The 27,729-nt window shown below is 46.6% G+C and overlaps 1 protein-coding gene across 1 annotated transcript in view; it reads right to left on the bottom strand.

The window, feature by feature from the left end:
- The window catches only part of NUAK1 (NUAK family kinase 1), a 79,963-nt gene that overhangs the window by 3,533 nt on the left and 48,701 nt on the right, over positions 1 to 27,729 (bottom strand). The window contains 5 exon segments of the mRNA XM_005893682.3: positions 1 to 1,026; positions 3,948 to 4,080; positions 5,843 to 5,962; positions 18,074 to 18,139; positions 21,207 to 21,358. Coding sequence (XP_005893744.2) covers positions 1 to 1,026; positions 3,948 to 4,080; positions 5,843 to 5,962; positions 18,074 to 18,139; positions 21,207 to 21,358 — 1,497 coding nt within the window.

The following is a 27,729-nucleotide window of genomic DNA, read 5'->3' as shown; positions in this document are numbered from 1 at the left end:
GCCGGTTCTGGAGCCCCTCAAAGTCCTGGATCTGGAGGAAGTTCTCGGCAGAGACGCAGCTGCGGATGCGCTGGCGGGTGGGGCGGTTCTCCTGCAAGTCGAGCAAGTCGAAGGAGTCGCTGGACAGGACGCTGTCATCGCTGATGACGCTGGAAGGCCGGCTGTAGCTCCGGGAGAGGCCCTCAGAGGGGACACCCGGCTCTAGCAAGGATTCCAGTGTGGGCATTTCGGGGCTGGCCAGGGCCGGGTCCATGGTGCCCGCTGAGTACTTGCTGTTGTGCTTCAAGATGCCCTTCCTGCGACAGGAGAGGCTGTGGGATGGCACCCTGGCCGGGTCCGGGGGACTGGGGGAGGGGATGCTGCTGCCAAGCCCATCGTTACTGTCAAGCAGCTCCGAAGACTCGCTGCGCTCCGGGGATGAATAGTAACCCGATTCTCTCTGCTGGGTCTTTTTCAGGATGCCTTTCTTGGGCATCGTGGCCGACTGTTTGGGGCTGAGTTTACCTGGCACTTCGGCCTCTGGGGGGCTTGGCAGGGGCACAGCAGTCCGGCACAAGTCCTGTTCCAGCTTGAAAGTGGGCGGTAAGGCCGGGCTGACGACACCCTCGATGAAGCCAGTGCTGTGGGAGCGATGCTCACTGTTGCTCCGCTTCTTCAGGATCCCTTTGGGCCGCTTGGAGCTCAGCTTGGATGGGCTCTCGGGCACGGAGTCCTGGCCAGACTGAGGGAAGTCGTTCTCTTTCTTGGACTTCTTCAGCGACCGCTGACGCTCCAGCACGACCTCAGGGGCCCCAGGTTTGGCCAAGCCTTTAACTTTGGCTTCGGCTTCAGCCTGCAACCCTGTGGAACGGTGGTGCCAGTCGATAATGCGGGCCAAGAGTGGGGACTCGGAGCTGTGAAGGGCGTCACAGTCGCAGACACTGCTCTTGTAGCCCCAATTCACCCACCAATGGTTGGCGATGTCCTCGATGGTGGCCCGGCGGTCGGGATTCACCATCAGCATCCACCGAATGAGGCCTCGAGCATCTACGGGACAAGAAGCAAAAGGAACAATAAATTTTTTTGTTTATTTTTGGCCATGCCCTGCATGGACCAGTGATCGAACCCACGCCCCCTGCCATGGAAGTGCAGAGCCCTAACCACTGGATCACCGGAGAATTCTAGGAACAATACATTTTATGGGAGCTTTGGGCTTTGCCACAGGGCTGACACTCCAGGAGACACTCATTTGAGGAAAATCCAAAGGAAGCCCTAGTTCAGCCACACTGTGGAGCAGGAAGCTGCAGCCTTCCAGACTGGACATCAGAAAGCACCAGCCAGACTCAGAGCCACAGGCCGGGGTGCCGTCACAGCCTGGCATGCTTCTTCACACAGGTGATGCAATGTCGAATTGTTGAGCTTTCCATCAACTCAGATCTTTATAAAATGGGGAAGACCGGGTAACCAGGAAAGAATCCAGGCCCAAGCCCAAGCAGGGCCCCACCATTCTTTTGGTGGGTATCATCTTACCAAAAGGGAAACAGGTGTAGATTACCATGACTTTCTTTAGTCCTCCAAAGGTAGACTTATATAAATACACACTGCTCGAGTCATTGGGAAAGTATGTCAGCACAGAGAGGGAATTTTAGGGCTAAAATGGCAAAAAAAAAAAAAAAAAAAAAAAAGGCTTATCAGAGAGGGAGAGACAGAGAAGGATGGAGCGGTGCTCATAGCTGGCATACCTGGGCACTGAAAGGCACTGTACTCAAGGCTGGCCTGAACCCCAGGGCCTCAGCCAGGCTGAGACCCACACCCAGCGTTCACCTCCTATCCCTCTCAGACATAATCCACAGCCTACCCAGCTGTCGGATCAGAGAGCTGATCTCTATCTGCTATCCGTTTATGGCCCGTCTGAAAAATTCCATTTGCAAATTTCTGCTGCCAAAGAATTAAGGGAAAGCCCCAAAGGGATGTTGAGGAGGCCACAGGAACCAACTGACTCTCGCAGCTTATAAATCACTTTTTAAGATCAAACTGTGCTTCCCCAGTGGGGGTTGAATTATATCCTGGGAAGGTGCCACCTCCCCTCTGCTACTTATGCAGCTAATGAGTAGCTGGCAGGGGCCTGGCAATGGCGCCGGGGGTGAGGCACACCTCTGTACAGCAACAGGATGTTCATCCATTCGGTCAAGAAATAGTCTCTGAATCCCTGTAATGTGCCAGAAACTGTGTTGGGACCATTTGGCTACTGAGCCAAAAAGGCTACCATAGAGGTCACCCTGAATTTTCTCCAACAAACCCCACAGGTTGGCTCATTGAAAAATATATACAGATATAGATATGTGTATATCTATATCTATTTATATAAAATAAGTCAATGTTCATTATTCAGATTCTATATTTGTAAACTTGCCCACTCACTAAGCTGTATTTGTAACCCCCAAATCAACACTCGGGGTGCTTTCCACAGAGGGGCAAAAAAAGTGTTGCCCCCACTGTGCATTGTGTGTTCCCAGCTGAGCCAGAGCCAGGCAACAACATGGCACTGTCTTCTTGCTTCTGCTCTTGTGCTGTAAGTGTCCTTTTCATAATCCATTTAGTTCATGCTTTTCACATTGTTGCCCTTTTTGTTGGTGATTTCACTGTTGAAATGGCCCCCAAGTGTGGTGCTGAAGTGCTGTCTGGTGATTGTAAGGGCAAGAAGACAGTGAGGTGCCATGCAGAGAAAATATCAGACAGGTATCAGACAAGTATCAGACAAGCTGCTCTCAGGCATGAATTAAAGTGCTGATGGCTGTGAGTTTGATGTTCATGAATCAACAGTATAGTTTAAAAGAGGCATCTTTAAACAGAAATGTACAAAAGACAAGGACATGGAGTGATCCGTTGACAAAAACGTTGTGACCAGAGGCTCACAGGAGTCGAGCCCTGTATCTCCCTAGGAGCAGTGGCTCAGTATTCAGGAATTCAGCATTCACTGCAACTTTACTGAATTGCCACAAATAATGAGAATCAACTTGTGTGTGTGTGTGTGTGTGTGTGTGTGTGTGTGTACACATGTAGGATGCACGTATATGAAAGGTCTGTTAATTACATTCTAAAGTCGACTACCTATACACACCCCTTCTATACCCACATGATGCTCTCCTGTCAAGAGATGGAGCTTATGGCCTTGGTCACTTTGACTGATAAAACATGGCAGATGTGACCTTATCTGGCTTCCAAGGAGACATTAAGAAGACCTGGCAGCCACTTCTTCCTCCATCTTCAAGCCCTGAACTGCTATGTAAGAAGTCCAGGCTACTCCCTGGAGGGACAGGCCTGAGGAGGCTGCTCATAGAGACAGCCCACACAGAGGGACCCCAAGGTGTCCCCACAATTGGCCCCAACCTCAGCTACCATCTGACTGCAACTGCAGGAGAAACCCCAGCCAGGCCAGAGGAGCTCTCACCAATCTGGGAACCAAGAGACATGGCTCATCGAAGTCATTTAAACTGCTGAGTTTGCTAGGAGGTGGGGGCAATGGGACAGAGTTGTTCTCGGCCATGGTAATGAAACAACACCCATGCACCAGACCTGCAGTGGGGCAAGGTGTGAAAAAGAGTAGTTGCCACCCTCGTGCACTTAGAGTCTACCAAGGGATTTTATGTCTACACAGACTCGAAGGGATTTCATGTAATACTTTTTCCAAAATGTGCACCAATAGCGGAAAACAGAATCTAAACAGGGTAAGAGCCTTGCCCAAGTTTGCACAGCAAGCAAACAGGACTCTTAGCCTGCTCTGTAGAACAACTGATCTGCAGGTACCACATTGGAAAGGTTTGGGGAAAGCGGACTAACAAGTCAGCTCAGCAAAGATCTGGGGAGAAGAGGAATAGCAGCTGTCTTCCTTACAGACATCGACACAAAAGCGGGACATGTGAGCTGGCCTCGCCCAGCCCAGCCGCTGGCTGTCCATGGGTGCATACCTGAGGGCTGCGTGGGCTCCCGATATTCACCACTGCTGATCTGCCGGATGAGGTTCTTGTGATCGAAACCATCGAAGGGCATCGTTCCGTAAACAAGAGTGTAAAGCAGTACGCCCAAGGCCCAGCTGTCCACCTGAAGCAGAGAGAGACAGGACAAGTAGATTCCCTTCCCAAACATCAGCATCACAGACCATGAGCAGCCACCTGCAACGACCCCAGGAAGGGAATTTAGCACCTGGCAGCCAGGTTCCCACCATGGCCTGACACCTGATATGTAGTGCACCTGGGGCCTGCTTCAGAGCCTGACCTTTCCGTTTCAAACAGTCCTAATTGATAGAACTTTCTTCAATAGATGATCTTCTTTGATCCTCACTATAATTTGGGGAAACAGGTAGGGCCCTGCGTTATTTTCAGCCCCATTTGACAGAGAGGCCCAAGGGAGTTAAATGGTTTCTCCGGAGACGCCCCATCCCAGTGATGGAGGTCAGACAGGAACACGGATCTCTGGACTCCTAATTCAGGAATCCTGCACCGTCTTCAAATGGCTCAGAGGCTGCAAACCCAAATGGCTACAAGAGCCAAGCAGGCAACAAACATGAACAAGGCAAGACACAGGGTGGGGTACAACGTGGAGTGTTGGTTTGAAGGCAAACTGTGGCGGGCAGTCACCCATCTTAAGCAGGCAGCCTCCTCCGGCTAGTGGGTGCCACTGAGTCAAGCAGGCCCAGCACTATTAGAGCCTTTGGTTTTTCAAGAGAAGTCAGAAAACAGACTTTTATGTGAAATCGCCCACTGATTAAATGTTTGTCCACTTTTTTAGAAAGACTAACGTGGCCAAATAAAGTATGCTTGCTGGCCAGATCACAGGCTGCCAGCTTGTAACCTCGGAAACAGACCATCAGCGATCACAGGAGCATCCGTTATCTATGATAAATTTAGTGTCGAGTTTCTGCAGTTTTGTAAATTGGATCCTAGGCTCCTCCCTTACATTCTTATTTTAGAAAGACTTTACTGCAGTTGATGGAGGCTCTTGGCATCCATCTCTCTACCCTCTTGCCCTGCCCCTAAACACTCTCAAACAGATAAATATTTGGAAGAAAACATTTCAATCCACTGAACGGCTGCTATTTAAAGGATCCTAAGTAGATGACTCTGTCTGCAAATAGAACTATCTTTCTAAAAATGAGTAATCAGTCACAACTCACCCATTTTCAAAAGGACTTTCTCACATATACGTCTTTCATTGGCCCTGATAGGTTTAGGCATATAGAGAGATGCATTTCTCATGAGTCAGAAGATGCAATTAATGTATTAATGGAAATGTATTTCCATTAATGTATTTCCTGGATCAAAAATACATGCTGTCCAAAATGCATGCAAAAAGATTCACTGCAGACTGAGACAGTTTGCTTTCTGTTTTGTCTGTTTTGTTATAACAGGGAAAAACTAAAAACAATCTAAATCTAGGTAAGTGATTAAATAAATTATGGTATATGCATAAAATAAGTGTGTCATCACTAAAACCATGTTTTTAATAACAAATTGAGAAAATGTGACAATTTTAAGTTAATAAAAGGTGAGATATACACATATATAGTGGTCTCAATTATTTGAAATATGAGATCTACACTGGGGGGGAAAAAACCCTTTTAAAAAATCACATAAATATTAAGTGCTTATCTCTCATGGGGAAATTTGGAGGCAACTTTATTTTCTCTTTCAGGCTTTTCTGGATTTTTCTTCCAGATATATATATATACACATATATGTTATGGCTTTTATAATCATATAAGGTTTTGCTTGCTTGCTTTTATGGGTTTTTTTTTAAGTATTCCTAGGTTAAGTTCTTTCCTTCCCTTAAGCCCCCCACCTTACACACCAGGCAAGCTGCTTACCTCTGGCCCTCGGTAAGGCCTCCCATTGACAATTTCAGGAGAGGCGTAGAGTGGGCTCCCACAGAACGTTTGCAAGAACTTGTCCTTCTGGTACAGGTTGGAAAGCCCAAAGTCCGCAATCTACAAAGAGAAGTGAGACCCAGGGAGCCTGTTAGCACTGCAGTCAGTGTCTGCACGAGCTCCGCTCACACCTCCCAGACTAGAGCATCTGAGGCGCCCCTGGCTGGCTCTGCCAGCTGGGTTGAGTCATCCTTTGCTCTCCAGCCCTGAGCTTTCACAGAAGGACCAGTTTGCACAACTGGGCCTGTGACTCCCGACTGCAGTGCTTGGCACCCACTGCGTGGTCTATTACTTAAAAATCACTCTGTGCAAGGACTCTCTTCTCACATCAGTAAAGATGTACCCTGAGAAGTACCCACAGAATCACATGTTTGGTGTTTCTGATGAACACTAATGTTTATAGTTGCTACTCTGAGAACTGTCTGCGGCCTACCGAAAATCTCATGGCATCCATCCATGTGGTATATGCACCTACCTGTGCACCAGACATCGCCTACACACTGATCAGAACTGTGTTGTGCACACCTTGGAACCCTAGATGAAATGGACCCAGAGCACCGGGCTCTGTGTCACCACATTGCAGCCCACACTCCACCACCAGCCATCTGTGTGCCATGGAGCAGGGTCACTTAGCCACTCTGAGCCTCAGTTTACCTACAAGAAAATGGAAACCCATGATCCCTACCGTGTTCTAGATTGCAGGACTATTGTGAGAATGATAAGAAAAAATTAATCAAGGTGAGATTGTGAAGGCCAAGGTACTTTGTAACTTTCAAGTCTTTAGGGTCCAGCCAAATGTTTTTCTTAACCTTGCTTCTCTTGTATCACACACCCCTTGGAATCACTCTCTTCTCCTTTGGTTTCTTGAAGTGTTTTATTATCCTTCATGGCAGTGCTCTTCCATGTGTTTGTGTGTGCACCTATTCATATATTCATATAAGGCATATATGTTACATGTATACACATATTGTCACATGCATATGTATATTATACATTATGAATTATCACATATATTCATATATACTACATATGTACGTATAAATTTGTATATACATATATCCTGACATATACATAAGTATGTAGTATATATAAGTATATAGATACTACATATATATAGTATCTATATACTATATACTACTTATGTGTGTATGTATACGTCAGGACATATGTATATACAAATATACACATACATATATATGTAAATTCACCTTGCATACTAGGTTGAGTCCCCTGAGTCAGGTGGCAGGTTCCACATCCACCCCTCATCTTTGTATCATCCACTGCTTAGCCCCTGTCCTCACCCAAGAAACACCTGTCACCAGAATAGGCCTTATATTTTGAAAAGCACAAGATAATTAGTAGATAATATAAAATAATAATAATAAACTTAGTTACCACTTATTGAATAACCTCCAGTTATTAGGCTCTGTCCTAAGCACCTTAGCTCCTTACACTCTCCAATCTAATCCTATCTAAAATCCCATTTACACAACAATGTGAATGTATTTCATGCCACTGAACGGTACATCTAAAAATATCGAAAATGGCAAATTTGACATTATGGATGTTTTATCACAGTTTTTAAAAAACCCACTGAACAGATGAGGAAACTGAGGTTTAGGGAAATTAGGTCTTTCATCTCAGGAGAGCTAACTAGCAAGCGACAATGTAAACCAGGTGTCTCTAAAGGTTCAAGCCGCTGCCTTGTGCTACCCGTGGGCAATCTGCAAATTTCAGCCAGTCTAAGACAGCCTTCCATGCTGAGCCTCTGAAGACTTCTGCCCTACCCTACACCCATTTCCACTCGAGCCTTATAAATAGGGTGAGTGATTTCATCCATCCAGCTGAGGCTCTGAATGCAGGGCCAAGAAGCCAGTTTTGTAAAGTCACCCCAAATGAATGGAATGGCACAGAAAGCAGTTGGCACATAACCGCACTCAGAAAATGCATTCTCGGGACTCAGATTGCACTTAATTGCCCTGAATTTCACTTTCTTATCAAGGTCCCTCCCTGCCTGGCTTGCAGGAAGTTGGTTAGAAGCTTTAGGAAGCATGCCCTGTCAATCAGGACACGAAGGGACCAGCTGCAGCCCTGGAACATTCCAAGAAGTTGGCTAAGGCAGGAGCCGACACAGCACTGTGAATGCTGGTGGCATCTGGGGCACTGCATGAGCTTCCAAATACACACACACACACACACACACAAGACACCCGCCACCACTACGTGCAAATCCCCACATGCACACCCGAGTGCTCCAAGTCTAGGCATCCTCGCTTTCTTTGTAGCCCTTCTGAGAAGCGTGTTTATGTTATGTCCCACTCCCATCCTTACAGACTGATGTCTATCAGCCTCTCCCAGTAAAACTGTCATTGCTGCTGACATAAAATTAATAGAAATCTAGATTAGTCCATGTTCCTGGCACTTCAACAGAAAAGCAATATTAATCAACACATACACTTTTCCATCTTTGAGCCACTTGAACTTGGGCTGCAGCTCTAAAATTCCACACCGCATGGAGCGTATAACAACGGTAAGACAGGGAATGTCCACTGGTTCTAAAACTTCTCAAAGTCTCCATTTCTCACCTGTAAAATGGAGGTAGGAATAGTATCCAACCCCACAATGTCATGGTGAAAATTAAATGACATAATGTATGTGCCAATTACCATTTTAAGCATTTTTACAAAGTTGGAGCTCAAATACATGTGTCCCCTTTAAATCCACATGGGTAACTTGATTAGCTTCATTATACTCAAAGCAATACTGGTTTTCCCTTGGAAGTAATTATGTAAGGTTTCTTTTTCAAATACATAGGATTTTTTAAGTGAATTGAACTCAATAAAAATATGAAAGTGAAATAACACAGAAGATACTAGAAAAAGGCAAAGAGAATGAAATAAAAGATATTTGGGGATTTGGGGAAATGATTATTTTATACATGCTGCTAAGTCACTTCAGTCGTGTCCGACTCTGTGCGACCCCAGAGACGGCAGCCCACCAGGCTCCCCTGTCCCTGGGATTCTCCAGGCAAGAACACTGGAGTGGGTTGCCATTTCCTTCTCCAATGCATGAAAGTGAAAAGTGAAAGGGAAGTCGCTCAGTCGCGTCCGACTCTTCGTGACCCCATGGACTGCAGCCCACCAGGCTCCTCTGTCCATAGGATTTTCCAGGCAAGAGTACTGGAGTGGGGTGCCATCGCCTTCTCTGATTTTATACATAATAAAACAAAAAAGAATCCCAGAAATAGTTCCAACCTGAAAAAGTCATAATGGAGCTAGTCCTGCCCCTGCTCTGGAAGTGAAGCATATGAAGGTTAGAGGACGTAAGAAGATACTATGTATACAACAGTGAGAACCACTGTGCAGCACACAACTCCACTCAGTGCTCTATGGTGACCTGAACGGGAAGTCCAAAAGGGAGGGGTATATGTACATGTATGGCTGATTCATTTTGCTGGACACTAGAAACTAACACAACCTTCTAAACCAACTATACTCGGGTAAAAATCAGTTTAAAAAAGAAAAAGAATCTCTGCTGAAGGTCAGAGACAGAAGACCCATGTGAACACTGGGTTCTCTAAGACTCTCTGTAGCAGAACATCAGTTGTGTATTGAGACTGACTCTCCACCAAGGAGGCATCTGGTTTTGCTTTCAAAGTTGTACTTTGCTGACACACTAGTAAGCTTTGGAGGAAGGTAACCACTTGGCATTTGTACTGCTAATGGACTGCTGCTCTACCTTGTTCGGAACCACCTCTGTCCTCACACTGGGCTGTTCAATTCAGCCTGAACTCTGAAAAAGACGTCAATGCTCATGTCCTTAATTTCTGGAGTTTTGTTGCTTTCTAGAGGCGTGCCCTGCTGGATGAAAATCAGAGACACAAACTGGAAAATGATTATTCATATTTCAAAAGAATTAGCCTCGCTACAATATGGATGACCCTTGAAAATACTATTCGCCTAAGTGAAACAAACCAGACACAAATGGATAAATGTTACATGATTCCACTTATGTGAGGTACTTAGAGGAGTCAGGTTCATCAAGAAGCGGGGATGCCAGGACCGGGATGGGGGACGGGGGATGCAGGGGCAGGGGTTCGGGAATGGGGAGTTTCTGTTGAATGGGAATGAGTTTCAGTTTGGGAAGATGTAAAAGTTCTGGAGGTAGATGGATGCGGTGGTTGCAAAACAACGTGAATGTACTTAATGTTACTGAACTGAAAACCTAAAAATGCTAAACTTTATGTTACGTATATTTTACCACCACTGTTTTAAAAATTATTGTGAGTAATCCCTGGGAGTTCACCCAATGAAAAAAGGAAGTACTGGCTTGCTGATGGTTAACCTCTGGGAAAGAAAGTCGATGTTGATAACATAAGCTGTGGTCAGACAGTAACTGCGGTGACTAAGAGGACGTGCATCGGACAGATCAGAGATTGTGCAGCTAGAAGAACCTGGAGCTAGCCTTAGACTCGGCACTGCCAGGTGATGTGGGAACTGCCACCAATTTCCTCATCAGCAAAACAGGAATAATAGTAGAACCCACCTCTAAAGCTGCTGTGAGGATTAAAGACATGTATGTAAAGCCCTGCAATAGCCCTAGTACTGGCCGACTCTATAAACTACAGCCATTAGGATAATGCCAAGGGTTTGGTTTACTTAACAACTGTTTGCTCAGAGTCCACCAAAGAGCCAAGAGAAATGATTAACATCCATTTCCAAAATAAGCATGTCCAGCCTTACAGAGGCTGCATCATATGATGAGAAAAGCAAGGGATGCTGGGTTTGAATGTTTGAGCTCAAATCCTGGCCTCACCACCTACCAGCTGGGAACCCATTGGAAACTGAGGCTCCCAGGCCCCGCCTAGAGCCTACAGTGTCAGGGTCTGCACTGTCACAAGATCCCCAGGGGATTTGCTGCATGTCAGCCACTCTGACCCTGGGGTCCTTCAACTGTAACTTAGAGGATGATGGTTATGATGTAACCTACCTCACAGGGCTAACATGAAATCAAATGAATTGGTAGATGTTAGCCTTTGACTGTGTGGATCACAATAAACTGTGGAAAATTCTGAAAGAGATAGGAATACCAGACCACCTGACCTGCCTCTTGAGAAACTTATATGCAGGTCAGGAAGCAACAGTTAGAACTGGACATGGAACAACAGACTGGTTCCAAATAGGAAAAGGAGTACATCAAGGCTGTATATTGTCACCCTGCTTATTTAACTTATATGCAGAGTACATCATGAGAAACGCTGGGCTGGAAGGAACACAAGCTGGAATCAAGATTGCCGGGAGAAATATTAATAACCTCAGACATGCAGATGACACCACCCTTATGGCAGAAAGTGAAGAGGAACTAAAAAGCCTCTTGATGAGAGTGAAAGAGGAGAGTAAAAGAGTTGGCTTAAAGCTCAACATTCAGAAAACGAAGATCATGGCATCTGGTCCCATCACTTCATGGCAAATAGATGGGGAAACAGTGGAAACAGTGTCAGACTTTATTTTGGGGGGCTCCAAAATCACTACTGATGGTGACTGCAGCCATGAAATTAAAAGACGCTTACTCCTTGGAAGGAAAGTTATGACCAACCTAGATAGCATATTCAAAAGCAGAGACATTACTTTGCAAACAAAGGTCCGTCTAGTCGAGGCTATGGTTTTTCCAGTGGTCATGTATGGATGTGAGAGTTGGACTGTGAAGAAAGCTGAGCACCAAAGAATTGATGCTTTTGAACTGTGGTATTGAAGAAGACTCTTGAGAGTCCCTTGGACTGCAAGGAGAACCAACCAGTCCATTCTAAAGGAGATCAGCCCTGGGCGTTCTTTGGAAGGAATGATGCTAAAGCTGAAACTCCAGTACTTTGGCCACCTCATACGAAGAGTTGACTCATTGGAAAAGACTCTGATGCTGGGAGGGATTGGGGGCAGGAGGAGAAGGAGACGACAGAGGATGAGATGGCTGGATGGCATCACCGACTCAATGGACGTGAGTTTGAGTGAACTCCAGGAGTTGGTGATGGACAGGAAGGCCTGGCATGCTGCAATTCATGGGGTCGCAAAGAGTCAGACACAACTGAGCGACTGAACTGAACTGAACTGACTGAAGTGCCTTAAACCATGCCTTATACATAGCAGGCCTTCAGTCAATGTTAGTGATCACTACTTCCAGCTGAGTCTGTTTCCTTTTCTGGAAAAGGGAATTGCAACAGGCCCAACCACACGCTGTTGTGAAAAGCAAAATCAAACTAAATGAGAAAATCATAACAGCAGCATTGCTACACAACAGTCGCCATTCTGTGAGTGGTACGTATATTAAATTCTCACACCAACCCTAGGTGTTATCCCCATTTTGCAGATGAGGAAGCTGAGGCCAAGGGAAGGAATGCAGCTAGTCTGAGATGTGGGTGAAGAGCTGCGCTGGCTGTAAAGCTCCACATAAAGGGGAGTTATGGCTCTCGGTGGGTAAGGAGGACATGGGCTCTCTGTGTCACTCTTTAGGAAGACACACTCCATAGCTCTCTTGGAACCTGGAGTTCACCACCGTGGCTCTCCCCATAACAGCCTCGCTCGAGTTGTCCCAAAGTGAAGGTAGGGAGTGAACCAGTGAGCAGGAGTAAGTGGAGTTGGCTTCTATCTTAAGATCTAAGATCACACCTCCTCCCAAGAGAGACAGGAAATGACGCACCCCAAGCCACCTGGGGAAGGGAGGCGTGTTCAACCATGGTTTCCCAAAACAGCTGCTCTGACCACAGTGACTCGGGCCGCCTGGCCACAGCCACCATCGGCACTTGGAGGGTTTCCCCTTGGGCCTGCTGTCTCCAGGCCGCCTACACACAACGTCAGGCAACTGAAGCAAGAACGCTTGTGAGTGTGAGGATGCACTGTTGGATTTAGGGCAAATTTGGGTGGGAGAGTTAGAGAATTTATCAGGTGCCTGATCTTCACTGTCAAACAGCCCTTAGGATGGTAGCCAGCCCCACTGCTTATCAGCTATGGGAGCCTCATCTGTAAAATGGTTGGTAATCAGACCCACCTTAGTGGAGGCATTCTCAGAACCAAATGAAATAAGGCATGTGGAAGCTCTGCCACAGGGTTCTGGCTTCTAGCAGGGGCTTAGACTAGACTTCCTAGTCTAGCCTCCATGACTTGCCCTATTCCTGTGTTTACTGCTTCTTCCCCTTGGAAGGTCATCATCACATTGGGCTTCCCTGGTGGCTCAGCTGGTAAAGAATCCACCTGCAATGCAGAAGACCTGGATTCGGTCTCTGGGTTGGGAGGATCCCCTGGAGAAGAGAACAGCTACCCACTCCAGTATTCTATCCTGGAGAATTGCATGGACTGTAAAGAGTCACAAAGAGTCAGACACAACTGAGAGACTTCCACTTTTTGTTTCACCCCTTGGAAGGCTGTCATCACATTCCTTTCTATTGAACTCCTACTCATCCATCAAAACCCAGTTCAGTCACCACAACCTCAGCAATGACTTTCTGATCCTCCCATAGTTCAGACCCACTGCTTCCTTTTAACAGGAAGGTTACAATGGGGCTATAATGCACACAGCAGAGCATCTGGGCCTGCTAAGAGATAAGGACCAAAGAAAGCTTTCTGGAAGAAGAGGACTTGAAGGTGAGACTCTAAGGATGGGTAGGTAAAGATCAATAGGAAGAGCATTCCAGGTGGAGGGAATTGTGTGTACAAAGGCCAAAAAGCCTAGTGAATTTGAGTTGAGTCCTATGCAAGGGGCCATCTCTGACTGCCCCCACCCCCACTGGCCCCTGGCCAAAATAACACCCCCATCCTCCAGCCTCACCCTGCATGGATTTTCATCACCACCAGGGAACTACATGATGTATTTATTGTTTGTGACCCCAAATGGAATTCTAAATCCATTAGGGCAGGTACCTTACCTTCCTCATTCACCTCCGTAACCTTCTCAGGCCTCATTATTACTACAGCTAGTTTAACAACTGCTAGAGCCTGAGCTCCGAGAAGAGAAGAACCTGGACATCTGGTTCACTATTAAATGCCCAGCATCTAGCACCACATCAGGTACACGGTAGCAACTTAGTAAATACTTGTGGTCGAATAAGTAGTGCTTATGGGAGATGTTCACTCTGCTGAACGGATAAGTGCAAGGATGGAGGAGTGAATACAGGCATTCATGGATATATATGTACCCACACACACACATAAGTGGACAAATGAACAAGCAAATGAATGGATGTGTGAATGCATGAACGCAGCATCCTCACATTCACATAATCAAAGCCCAGAGGTCCGTACCCTGAGCTGCCTATCCTGGTCTTGTTAAGCCTCGGGCCTTCCATTTCAACTCAGCCCTGGCCATTCAGAGCCGCTCTTATCTGCAGCAGTGGGTGTTTCCATTGTCATCAGGGGCAACGGGCCATTTCCCCTGCGTCCTTCTACTCTGAGCCCTGGGAGCTCACCAAATTCCCAGCCCTCTTTTCTTGGGGTCGGTTGACCCTGGTGCCGGGCCCTCTTCTCATTGTCAGGCACTTTAACAGGAGCCATCTATGGGAATTGTCAGCATTCCATTCTCCCAGAGAGTGGGATGTGAATCTGGCCCGTTTTTATTAATTGCAAATTAATGCTATGCTGGGTGTCTATTTTGGTAGACATGCTTCTCCACAGAGGACGGAATGCAACCCAGAGAAGCACATTGCTCTCATTCTTTCTGCCGACTGACTGTGTGAATATTTTTAGAAGCCGCACCCTTGTGCAGTGGCCAGATAAATAATTCCCAACGCCAGATGTGCTCTTTGCAAGTCAACATCAGGAAGGGAAGGGAAGAGGAACGAAACAAGAGCCATGGCTCACACCAAAATTGCAACGACATGTGACAAGTTTCCACCAGTAACATTTTTATAGGCTTCCTGGGCAAAGCCCCTTACCCTTGAAACACAGAAGATGGACCCACCTTTTGAGAGGCACCTGCTGCTCATACTCTGCTGGTTGGTAACAGACCTTCAAGGTCAATGCCCACCTCCACCCCTTCCACCCCCTGCCCCCTACCCCGTCCAGACACTGATGACATGGGATCTCTTGAACTCGGAGGCCAGCTTGCAGCCATGTGTCTGTCTGTCTTTGCTACAAGTGCCCTTTCTAAATATATTTCCAGCAAAATGCTGAGTCAGGAAGAGCTGAGCACATGCAGCCAGAAGAGAGATCAACAGCAGCTGAAACACATTTTCAAAAACCTTGGAAGTGGGTGTGAGATGATGAAAAGAGAATCTTCCTGGAAGTCAAACATGCGAATTCTAATCCTGGCTGTCATCCCTTCGCTGCAAAATCCAACAGTTCAGAGTACCTACTGTGTGACAAGCTCTGTGCCACTTTCCAGGGAAACAAAGACACAGTGATGTACTGAGGCAATCAGACTTTGTAGGCCATAACGGTTAAAACAGCAGTCAGAAAATGACCTAAAGACTCCTTCAAGCTCTAGGTTTCTCAGATCCTTTTAGGAGTCCTTGAACAAGCAGAAGGAAGGGATAGCATCAGAGAAAGGGAAGGTTATAGCTTCCCAGGTGATGCACTGGTAAAGAATCTGCCTGCCAATGCAGGAGGCTCAAGAGAAGTGGGTTCAATCCCTGAATCAGGAACATCCCCTAGAGGAGGAAATGGCAATCCACTCCAGTATTCTTGCCTGGGAAATTCTATGGACAGAGGAGCTTGGTGGGCTACAGTCCATGGGGTCGCAAAGAATTGGACACAGAGCACACACACACTCTTCTCACTCTCAATTAGGCATTTTAGGTTGGTAAATGCCAGGAGTAGAAATTCTTAAAGACTCCTAAGGCAAAAGGATCAAAACCTCAATTTTCATAATATTTAATGTATCTGCTTTTTCCCTACATAATGGTCAGGGACCCTGGAAGGAAGACTTGGTCCTGGGAGCTGAGAGGCCCTATATCACTGCCCTTTTGCTTTATGTAAATGAGCCATTCTCTCAGGCCTCCTGCCCATTGTTCCCAGCACAATTGCTTTCTGAATGCTAACCATTCTTCTCCTCCATTGGGGAATTCTATGACTCCATAGGAAGCTATGTGCCTTATCACTTCTGCTACTACATCGTGGGACCAGGAGGTCAAGCTGTACCACAGAACCCAATCCCTGAATGACAGGCTTGCATTCCAGGCCTTGTAAAGACTACGTCTTGTTTTGAGAGCTCTGGGAGCAGGTGGCAGGAAGAACCTGCAAAGAAAGTTGCCAGGGTGGAAGACACAAGCCCTTAGAATGTGTCCCTTGGAGCAGAACCCAGTTCTCTCGCTGTGGTCTGACCACCAAGCCCCAGGCACCTTCAGTGCAGCTGACTTCCTGTTCAACTTCCTCCTGGACAGCCAGCCTTATCAGCAGGTACCTTGGATATGAAGAGTCAAGTGCTAAGAGCTTTGACTGTCTAAATTCCTCACATCTGTCGTGGATTGTCCAGGACTAGGCACAGGGCCTGACACATGGTAATGAACAGATAACCAACAATCCCCAAAGAAATGGGCTGGCATCTCTACTGGACAGATGAGGAAACTGAGGTTTAGATAAGTGAACAATTCCTCTAAACACTGCCGTCAGTAAGGGGCAAGGCTGCATTACCAAACCAGGCCCTCCAACCCCAAAGTCACTGCTTTTCTTAACTGTGACTCACTGAACAGTGCTCAGATAAAGCTAAACAGAGTATCTTGTTCAGTCCTCAAGACAAGCCTGTGGGCATTACCACCTCCCTGTTTTATGGCTGAGGAAACAGGGTTAAGTGGCTCCCCCAAGGTCAAGCAGCTAGTAAACCACACAAGATGGAACTCTTTTTAACCCTGCAGCCACTGCTCCTTCAAGAATCATCCAACCACTTTGCCAGAAATGGAGAAACCCTGAGATTTCACTTCCTGTTCCTAGAAAGACTAATTTGACCAACTGTTTCCTTCTTACACGATGGACTACAGAGAAATACGTGATCACCGCCAACCACTCACAAAAAAAAAAAAAAAAAAAAAAAAAAAGAGATCACCCTGACGTGTCTTCCAGGGGCCTCTCACAGGACGATGGTGACTAATGGTTGCCACCATGATCCACGAACAGAATCCAAACAGCAAGGCAACTCCACTCTCCCTGGCAAGGAAATAGTCTCCCTGTGACGCACTCCCCCAACTGAGAGCAACAACCAAAGGAGGGGATGATGCAAGGTCATTCCCGTGCCTGGTTTGGGGACCAGGGCTGAGACACTAACGTCACCAGCAGCCAATGGGAGGGACCCCTGGTGCCGGGAGTACCAAGGCCATTTCATAATGAAACCCATGCGGTGAGCTCCCGTTTATTTTGAAACTGCATTTGCTTATTTTGTAGCCATGATCAAAAGGCCATTTGGAGTGCTCTGCGGGAGGCACTGGAACCCTGTTGGCCAGGAGAGCTTTCTCCAGCTCCGGCAGCAGCCAGCAATAATATTCCCCATAAAAGTCAACCCCATCACTTTGCTGGTATGTTCTTTTCCCAACAGCATTTCAGTTTCCCGGTTCCACAGCTGGGGTGGGGGTGCGGATGAAGGAGAAGTAGGAGACAGGGGATGGGAGTGACAGAGGAGTGACCAGGATAGATAATAAAATTGGGGGCCTGCGGGCAAACCCAGCACAATGGTTCAAACTTGGGCTCAGTGGATCAGAGAGACGTGGGTTCAAACCCCCAGCTCCGCTGCTTACCACTGTGTCATTTCAGGACAGTTATTTAACATCTCTGTGCCTGAGTTTCCCTATCTGTTAAATGATATAAATAACAGTCTCTATCTCACACGGCTGTTGTGAAGATTCTATTTAAGTGATATCGGGCAAATATGATGTGACGTACAAATGCACTGGGCTACTCTAAGTATTTTGATGGTGATCATTACAGACTATGAGTTTCCCAAGGGCAGGGACAGTATTTTAAGTCAGTTCTTAGGACAATGTCTGGCATGGAGTTGGAGATCGATAAAAGCTCATTGCATGAATTCAACCAAACTGAGGGCTCAAGCCTCGTGATGCTCCCCACCCGGCCAGCCAGGGAAGGAAGTGGCTGTCTTATTCGTAGGCTGCAGCTTGAAGCAGCATTTAACCACCATCTCCCCGCCCCCCACCAGCTACAATCCCCAGGTCTGGCACATCCATCAGCGTGGCAAGAGCTTTACCTTAATATTACAGTTGTCATCGAGCAGTATATTTTCCAGCTTCAAGTCCCGGTGGACCACACCATTCTGAAATGAGAAGACATGCAGGGAATTGAATGGGAGTAGTTGGGATGAAGGAGAAATGTGGGGAGGGGGAGGAAGGGGAAGGAGGGTGAGCAAAGGGAAAAATCTTTGACAGATTAAAGTGCACCAGCGCCGGTGGTCTTCGCCCCCATCCTTCGGGGGCCTCTCTCACTGTCATGAAGCATCCCGCCAGCAACCAGCACCAGCGACAGAAGAGCATTAGTCACTTGCTGCGTGGTTAAGGGAAAAATGACTGGAATCCATTCTCCCCCAGAGCCTGTAAAACAGCGGGGGGATTCTCTGTGGGAATGTCATTCCACCGTGTGAAAGCAGTATCGTCCCAGGCAGGGGCAGACATCGTCTGTCTGTGATGGCGATTCCCAGGGAAGAGGCAGATCTCCCTGCTGGCGGCTCAGAATGCAGGGCTCACAGATCGGGCTTGTCTCTCTGGTCTACCTGTCTCCCCAACACTGGGTTCAACCTTTTTAGACCCAGAAAACCATGCACAACTGTCCTGAGGATAACAGAAGCCCTTTCAAGGGTTATTTCCTAAGCAGCTGGGAGGGAAGGTTCTAGAAATCCCTCTCTTCTGGGCAGAACTCAATGTGGGGTGAAGGGTGAAAGGCGGAGAGGCCAAGGAGACCAAAGCAGACCACTACCATACTGCAGGACCTTTCCGTTCAAGCAAACACTGGCAAGGCTGGCTGCTGAGCCCAGTGACAAGCACACAGCCAGTTGAACAGTGAAAAGAAATCCTTAACCAATAGGCCGCTGGTCTATACAGCAGTAACAACTGTCCAGTTTAATTCTTTTTAAAACCCAACGATCTTTTAAGGGGGTGGGTGGGCAGGGAAAGAGAAGAGGAACTGAAAGAACCAGCTACTCAGACCGGGAGATGTTTTTAACATCATTCAGCATAAAAGACCTTTGCAATTGAAGCTGCCCTTTTAAGCAAACCAACTGGCTAGGAATTCTCTTTCATTCAGGATTTCTTTAGTTCAGAATCTGCATGTTCACAGCTGGTACTTTATTGCTTAGTTTCCTTTCCATTTGACAATTCTTAGTTTCTCCAAAAACACTGACCGAAGAGGTTGAAAACATGTATTTCTACCACTCTTTGTAATTCAAACCTTCAGGGATGTGTTCTGAAATCAGAAATGCACAAAGCAGGGCTCCTGAACAAAAGATACAGATCACAAGGTGGCTGATTTTGTTTAAGCATTGGAAGTAGTTTGGTTTACACGGCTGCATTCCTAGTTTTCATAAGATGGAAACCCCATTCATACACAATCCAAGTTTCACACTCTTAAATAATGAAAATAGGATCTATGATGCTTTATGATAATGCATGATGATAAGATACAAAACACTGTACAATCTGAATCATAAGTGCCTTTTGAGTCAGCTAGGAAGTCAAATAATGTTCATGGGTTAAGGATTTTAAATTGTAAATAATTAGAAGATGGTCATCCCAGAGTGACTCTCAATTAACCGGAATATTGAACAAACCAGAAGGCCCTGTGTTGCAATCACTTCGATGAAGAAAATGACTCTAGTTTGGAGGCTATGCTGGATTCAAGTCATTACAGTCCTCAAAGTGAGGGACTGTTCCAGGTGTGACAGTTCTGTGGAAAAGTATGAATGGGATGAAAATCAGGACTAAAGTGATAAATAATTGGGTGAAGTACGGCTTGGAGTTATCTGTGTACTTCACTCCCTTCTGCAGAGGCCAAGGGTAGCTAAACTAGGGGTATTAAGAGTACATCCCATTAGTTGTGTGGCAATAAACTGTACATGTGTGTACAAAACCTGGCTTCCCAGGTGGCGCTAGTGGTAAAGAACCCACCTGCCAGTGCAAGAGACTTAAGGGACTCGGGTTCAATCCCTGGGTCGGGAAGATCCCCTGGAGGAGGGAATGGCAACCCACTCCAGTATTCTTGCCTGGAGAATCCCATGGACAGAGGAGGCTGGCAGTCCATAGGGTCCATAGGGTCACAAAGGATCAGACACAACTGAAGTTACTTCCCACACTCGCACACTCGTACATAACCTATGTGGATGTAACCTATGCAAGGAAAAGAAACCAGGGCATAGAAAGGTTCAGAACCTATGGTCTGCTAATTCCAGTTCTGGAATTTCTCTTAAGTCAATTATTCAAATGATAGAAAAAAGGTTACTGTAGAAAGATGTCAATCATTATTTATAATAGCCAGGACGGCGGAGCCTGGTGGGCTGCCGTCTATGGGGTCACACAGAGTCGCACACGACTGAAGCGACTTAGCAGCAGCAGCAGCAGAACGTCTAAACATCCAACAATCACAATAATGACAGAGAATTTTTAGTAACATAGGAAACTGTTTAAATTAAAACCCTAAGTGAAAAAAGTAGCAAGACAGAAATATAAAAATGCTTACAAAGTGGTGTCTGGATTGGATCCTGGAATGGAAAAAGGTCACTGGTAGGAAAACTGGTGAAACCCAAGTTGGAAAACTGGTGAAGCCCAAGGAAAACTGGTGAAACCCAAGTAAAACAAAACTGTGAGTTTTGTTAATCACAGTATACAAATGTGGGTGTCTCCGTTTTAATGAGTGTACAACAATCTTGTAAGATGTCAGCATCACGGTAAACTGAGTGTGGTGCATGGGGACTCTGTACTATCATGGAAACTCCTATAAACCTAAAATTATTAAGCTTTTATTAAATGTGAGGAGTAGAGGGAAGAAGATTGGAAAGAAACAAACAAGAATGTTGATAGTGGATGATTCCTGGATTCTGGGATTCAAGGTGATGGTGATTTTCTTCTTTCTAGTTTATAAATTCTCTGTATATACTACAATGACTACAATGGCATCACCGACTAGAGGGACACGAGTTTGAGCAAACTCCAGGAGTTGGTCATGGATAGGGAAGCCTGGCGTGCTGCAGTCCATGGGGTTGCAGAGTTGGACACGACTGAGCGACTGAACTGAACTGATACTACAAAGAACAGATGTCACCTTCATAACATGAACAGAATCGCGTGGTCCCATGGAAACCACCTGCAGCGGAAGCAGTGGTGGGCGGGCCGTACCTTGTGACAATAGTGCACGGCGGAGACGATCTGCCGGAAGAAGTGTCTGGTCTCCCGCTCGCTGAGGCGCCGCCGCTCGCTGATGTAGTCGTACAGCTCCCCTTTACTGGCGTACTCCATGATGATCACAATCTTATCTTTGTTCTCAAACACTGCGGGGGGAACAGCGACACACAAACAGCCAGTTTAACCGACAAGCTCACTTAGGACTAGACAGCACAGTAGAGAGAGGCGATGGTGGAGATGTCACTGCACAGGGAGCAGACCAGTCAGGCCATCAGCGTGACGAGGAGAGGGGCAAGTTGCCCAGCCAGGTGGACAATGACATCATCGCTGCTCTGACTGGACTCGCCTTGCTAACGCTGCAGGATAACTGCCTCTCTTCTGAGGACCCCACCCACTTCACCAGGTTCATTTCTCACAAGCCTCTCCCACTTCTACATCTCCCTTCTTGATGGGATGATGGGGAATAACAAACACAACGACCATTTATTAATCACTGGATATGGACCAGCTACCTGGATCCCCAAATGGGTGGCTGAACTTGTCACCTCTTTACTCAAAACCTTCCAGATTCTCATCTTACTCAAAACAAAACCCAAACTTCCAAATGTGGCCCCCAGGTCCTACAAGTCCTATGGGCCCTTCTTATCCCTGTTACACATCTGTACATTTATTCTCTCTGTCCCATTAGAATGTAAAGTAGGCGGGTCTGTTTTATTCACTGAGGTATCCCAAGCATTCACGGCCTTTTGGCAAAGGGGTTCAATCAATATTTATTAAATGAGGGGCACTCAAAACTTCATAAATGCATTCTGGACTGTTACAGTAAACCACTGCATGGCACTAAATGCTTCTTTCTGCTCAACCCTGATATTCTCTAGCAATGACACTCAAACTCTGTTAGACTGACCTAGGAGTTCTAGGCAGTCAGATGCCCATGGGGCCAGGTCAGAGGAGGACATGAAAGACGGGCTCCAGGTCCTCAGCTCCACCTCAGCCAAAGCTATTCCACTGCTGTTTTATGAGCAGAAAGCTTGGGGCTTTCACATATGATGTCTTTTGAGCAAGGACAAAATAATCATTGTGTTGAAATCCATCAGTCCCAAAGGATATAGTATAAAAATGTTTGTAGGATACCCAAGGCCCTCCTTCCCAGGTAGACACCTGCCTACCTCTCTCCATCTCATCAGCTTCTGCCGCTCCCTGTCAGGCCCCCTATGCCCACTGATGCCAGACTGTTCACTGTTTCTCACTATCACACACACACACACACACACTGCTGTCTCCTACCTCCATGCTCTTCCCTCTTTCTTTACTCCCACCTGTCTGACCTACCAGGGCCCCTCCAACTCATCAGGCAACAATAAACTCAAATATGGCATCCATGTTGCCTCCTTTCTACCTCTTACCATACTTTCAAACTGTGTGGATATATTTGCTGACTTACATATTTATTTCCTCTGTCTGGACTGTGAGCCTAGACTTAGAGACGTAATAACTAGTTTTGGAACCAGACACTCCTAAGTAGATTTCTGGATCTGCTTCTTACTTGCTGTCTGACTCTGGGAGAGTTGCTTGCCCTCTCTGTGCCTCACTTGAACAGTAAAATGTAAATATATCAGTACATACTTCTAGAATTTTGGGGAGGATTTATTGATATCTGGTATTTTAAATGCTTATAACAAAGCCTGCCTTTTCACTCAATAATGTTAGTTATTCTTGTTGGTATCAATACTATTGGACCCCAGGACCTAGCACTGAGCCAGACACACAGACACACTCAGTGAACCGGAACGTGCCCGGGCCTGGGTCCCCTGTCCTCCCACATCTTGTCACTGGCTGCTAGAAGCTCAGGCCCCTCCAGTTCCTTTTTGGCTCCTTCAAGTCCAGCCAAACCTCTCTGATAAAAAAGAAGGGAGAAGCAGGAGGGCAGGGAGGAGGAGGAGAGAGAACAGCCAGATAAAACTGGCTGCTCCCAAGTCTCCTGGCCTCGCTGCACCCTGCAGTCTTGGCTCCTGCTGGGGATTTCAGCCTGTTGTGCACTTTTCATTGACAATAAACTCTGGAAACTGGAAAACCTGCCTCAAGATGCATGGCTCAGCCTCAAAAAATGACAGAGTAACAGGCCCTGGAGAGGGCAGCAGGTTTTCTAATTTTAAAAGTTGGGGTGGCAGAGCGGGTTTGGGGGTAGGTAATTGAGGGGGAGAGAGAGAAAGTACTTTGATAGGGAAATAAACACGGAGCCTCACACTTCCAACAAGCCTGATACGTGCTTAAAGAAGGCCAAAGCCACTGGTCCCTTCAGTGACCAGCAGAAGGTGTGGTCACTGGCTGCCTGCATACAAGAGGCCTGTGACAGTGACCAGACGTGTCCCTTTCCAACTGGCTAACTTGGTATCAAGGAGGTATAAACACAGTTCTGTTTGACATAGTTCAATGTGCCAAATATTTTACTACACAGCTTCCAACAGTCAGTCCTGCTGCTCCTATCTCTAAAATAGACCCTGGTTCTGTCCACCTGTCTCACGTTCCCAGGCATGCCTTTCCTAATAATCTCCCCCAATCCTTTCACTCTTGTTCCTTTGCTGACTGTGTTTGGAGGGGCTGGGGTACAGCCAAATACATGTTTCATGGAGCACTAGTCCCGCAAGACATCCAGAGGAATAAAGGGTTCCACGGTCAAACATCGGTAAAATACTTGGAAAATGCTGATACTTGATCACCCCTGGAGAACCTGGCTTCTTTAACCCTGAGTTTTGCAGGGTGATTTGGCCATTTCAATATTCTTACTGAACTAACTAGGAGCCAGTTTGGGAAATGCTGGATGAATGAGGCAAGAGCCCCACTGTTGCCGGCAAGGCTGGTGGGCAGCTGGGTTAAGAGAACTGTTCACGTGACCAGGCCTGGCTCTGGAACCCCACTCTTAAGTCCTCCAGTAGGAAGCAGCTGGAGTCTCGGGGTCAATGCCATAACTGCAACCCTGTATAAGGTAACTGCAAACATTTCTAGACTTGGAGCATCAGTGATTCATCAAGGAGGCCATGAAGTGTTATATATGAAGCTTTCTGAGCCCTTCCTAATAATAGCAGCATTTTTGGAAGGCCTACTATATGCAGGCACTGTGCCGATATTGCATGAATTATATCACATGGCTTTGGTCCTATGACTATCCCTGTTCTACAGATGAGAAAGCCCAGGTACAGTGAGGTTAGTGACTGCCATGGCCACAAAGCAAATACAAGGCCTGAGCCCTCGAATGACTGCACACTCCACGCTCTTAGCCCCTATCCTACTATCCACATACATCAACCTCTCTGAATCTCAGTCTCTTCATCAGTAAATAAGGCCAGGAACCTCCTCACACAGTAAGGGGAGATTCAGTGAGCTCACGGGCCCTAGCCCCCTAAGCACGGTGCCCAAGCCACTGCTCAGTCACCGTGAGCTATTCTTGTAATTACTCTGTCTGCTTCTTAGGCAGCTCTGGCAAAACAAAACCCTAAGACTTTCCTCTCCCCACTGGCATCACTCTTTAAAACATGTGGTGGCTGCTCCAGAATCACAGGATTTTTGAGCAGGAAGAACCTTAGAGATCAGCTATTATTTTTCCAGAGTAGCCCAAGATTTATCACATATAAGAGCAAGGCCTTGGGAATTCGTCCTGAAGAATGACCGGTTTCCGCACCCCCAGCTCACGGCTCGGGCTTGCCTACTGTAAGGTCTCTATCAGCCAGGTGATAGGAACACTCTCAGCCATTCTTTGGGCAAAAAAGGGCCGCTTCCCTTGGGCACTTTTACAACTGGTTATTTATAAGCCCAGAAATCTCGTCTGTGTTTATGTTATTAGTCACTAAGCAAAAGCTTATTTTCCACCAGTTGGGAAGGGTTTCCTTTCTGAAAAATGAAAGCCTGTGTCTCTTGGCCAGACAGTTTTACCCAGAAGCCTGGTGGCTCCAGAATGGTAAGGAAAACTATGGCCCTTGACAAGCCAGGCCTACCAGGAAAATTAAAACCCCTGAATAGAAACTGAGCTCAGCTTGAGTCAGCCTACAGTGTGGGGCCCGAGTCCATGTGGTGCAGACCCAGGTTTTTAACAGAGCAACAGAGCTTTACAGAGCACCCACGGGGGTCAGTGGAAGAAATCTCTACCAGGGTAAGAAGGGGAGGAGACACCAGCCGTCAGAAGGAGCAGCGTGAGCGTGGGGGAACCAGGAGCGTGTTAAGCAGGCTCACCAGAGTGGACAGTGCCGGGGACTAAGACGAGAGAAAGAAGGAACAGACTATGAATAGAACACAGAGTCCTTGAATGCCCACAAGGAGCTCAGCAGACATGTGACCAAGAAAACCTGTGACCAAGAGCCCATAAGGAGCTCAGCAGACATGAGACCAAGACATTGCCAAGAAAAATAAACAGATGGAACAAGGGACAGGGTAGCATCTAGGATCCTGGACCCATGAAACAGTGCAGGATTTCATCACATCACCCCGAGAACTTCTCCAGACAGTGATCCCTCCAAGAAGGCTGATCCATAATCACTGTGCATTGTTAGTTGCTCAGTCATGTCTGACTCTTTGCAACCCCATGGATGGCAGCCCACCAGGCTCCTCTGTCCATGAAATTCTCCAGGCAAGAATACTGGAGTGGGTTGCCATTCCCTTCTCCAGGGCATCTTCCAGACCCAGGGATTGAACTCGGGTCTCCAGTATCACAAGCGGACTCTTTATGGTCTGAGCCACCAGGGAAGTTCATCATAATCACTGTAGTGAACATTTATTGAGCAATTACTACACACCATGGATTGTCACATCCAACCCTAACAATCCTATGAGATTAACATTATCCCTACTTCATAAATAGGGGACCAGCACTCAGATCATGAAACAATGTGGCCAGCACCCTGCAAGTACCCACCATGTCTTCTTCAGTCACTAACCATCTCCCCAGGGGTATGTATATAGGCCACTATCACAGATTAGTTTTGGATTTTGAGTTTTCTAAAAGTGGAATCGCATCATGTAGTATATTCTTTTGTGTATGGCTTCATTCGTTCAACATTATATTTGTAAGATTAATCCATGCTGTTCTATGGAGTCAAAGACTATCCATCTTCACTGCGGTAGAGTACTCCAATTTGTGAATGCATCCATTCTGCTGGTGAGAGACATTTGGGTTGTTTCCAGGTGAGGGTCACTACGAACCAAGTCGCTACGAACATTCTTGTGTTTGTCTTTTGACACTGCTCCGTATGCATTTCTGTCAGGAAGATAACCAGTTAGGATTTGATCCCAAATGTGTGTGACTCAAAAGCGTGTGTTCTCGTCATGACTCTGCACCACCTTCCTCCATCATAGGTTTACCCTTCTTGCCTAATACTCAATAAAGACTCTCTTTCATTAACCAACATCACTCCCTTTTCTGAAAATGCTTGTTTATCAGCCTATCTGAAGCATTTATCTGAGCATCTCGCTACATGATAAAGGGGATACAAACATAGCATAAGACACTGTTTTATGGAGGAGTTGCTATCTAGTTGAATAAAACTGCATGCATGCATGCATGCATGCATGCTAAGTTGCTTCAGTCATGTCCGACTCTTTGCAACCCTATGGACTGTAGCCCAACAAGCTCCTCCATCCATAGGACTCTCCAGGCAAGAATATTGGAGTGGATTGCCTTTCCCTTCCAGCACTTACAAGTCAAGGGCTAACCTGTGAGATACAGACTTTAAGTACCTGGATGATCAGAGAGGAAGATGGGAAAGGCAGTCTGAAAGGGGGTGCAGAGATTTCCTAGAGAAAACAAGGGTGGAACTGAACCATCAAAAACGCCTTGCATTCTGTTTGCACGAACTGGTTTTACCATTGTCTCAGCAAATCCTAAAATATCCAGACTCTCTCCTTTTTCTCCTACTGTTCCACAGAAGGGCCTTCTTTCCAGACACTCACTTGAAGTATTTGTCCTGTTTTCTGTTTATTTTCCATTTTAAGGGAGAGTGGGAATTGGTTACTATGGTAACAGCTACTTCTCCCAATTAATTCTGAATTTCATCAGATGTTGAGTTTGACAGTCCAGTTCTGCCTTCTGATTGCCTGGCTTTCACAATCTCCCTAATTACCCGACTCCTAACCATTCCCTCCTGCTGCCCTCAGGGTTAATAACACAACTTGTAGAACTTGAGAAAATGCATATGATAAAAACAATGCCCTGGCCTGGGAGAAATGCTGATGAGTGAGGAGATCGTGGGATTTCAACCATCCACTGGCTGCTTTAGAGCCAAAAAGAGGCCATTTAGGAAGAAAATGGGCTTGGGAAGGGAGAGGGTGGGAATCATTTAATGTTCCAAGAGAAGCAGGTTATAAAAATTTGAAGCTATCGTTCTGCTTTACATGTAACCTCAAGAGAGGCAGGCAGGATTTCCATGGTGGTCCAGTGGTTAAAAATCTGCCTTGCAATGCAGGGGATGTGTGTTCAATTCCTGGTCAGGGAACTAAGATCCCACCTGCCTCAGGGCATAAGCCCTCA

Source organism: Bos mutus, chromosome 5, assembly GCF_027580195.1.
Source record: "Bos mutus isolate GX-2022 chromosome 5, NWIPB_WYAK_1.1, whole genome shotgun sequence".
In the NCBI taxonomy this organism is placed as follows: domain Eukaryota; kingdom Metazoa; phylum Chordata; class Mammalia; order Artiodactyla; family Bovidae; genus Bos; species Bos mutus.
The sequence above is the reverse complement of the archived record's forward strand: the minus strand, read 5'-3'. Positions and strand labels throughout refer to the sequence as shown.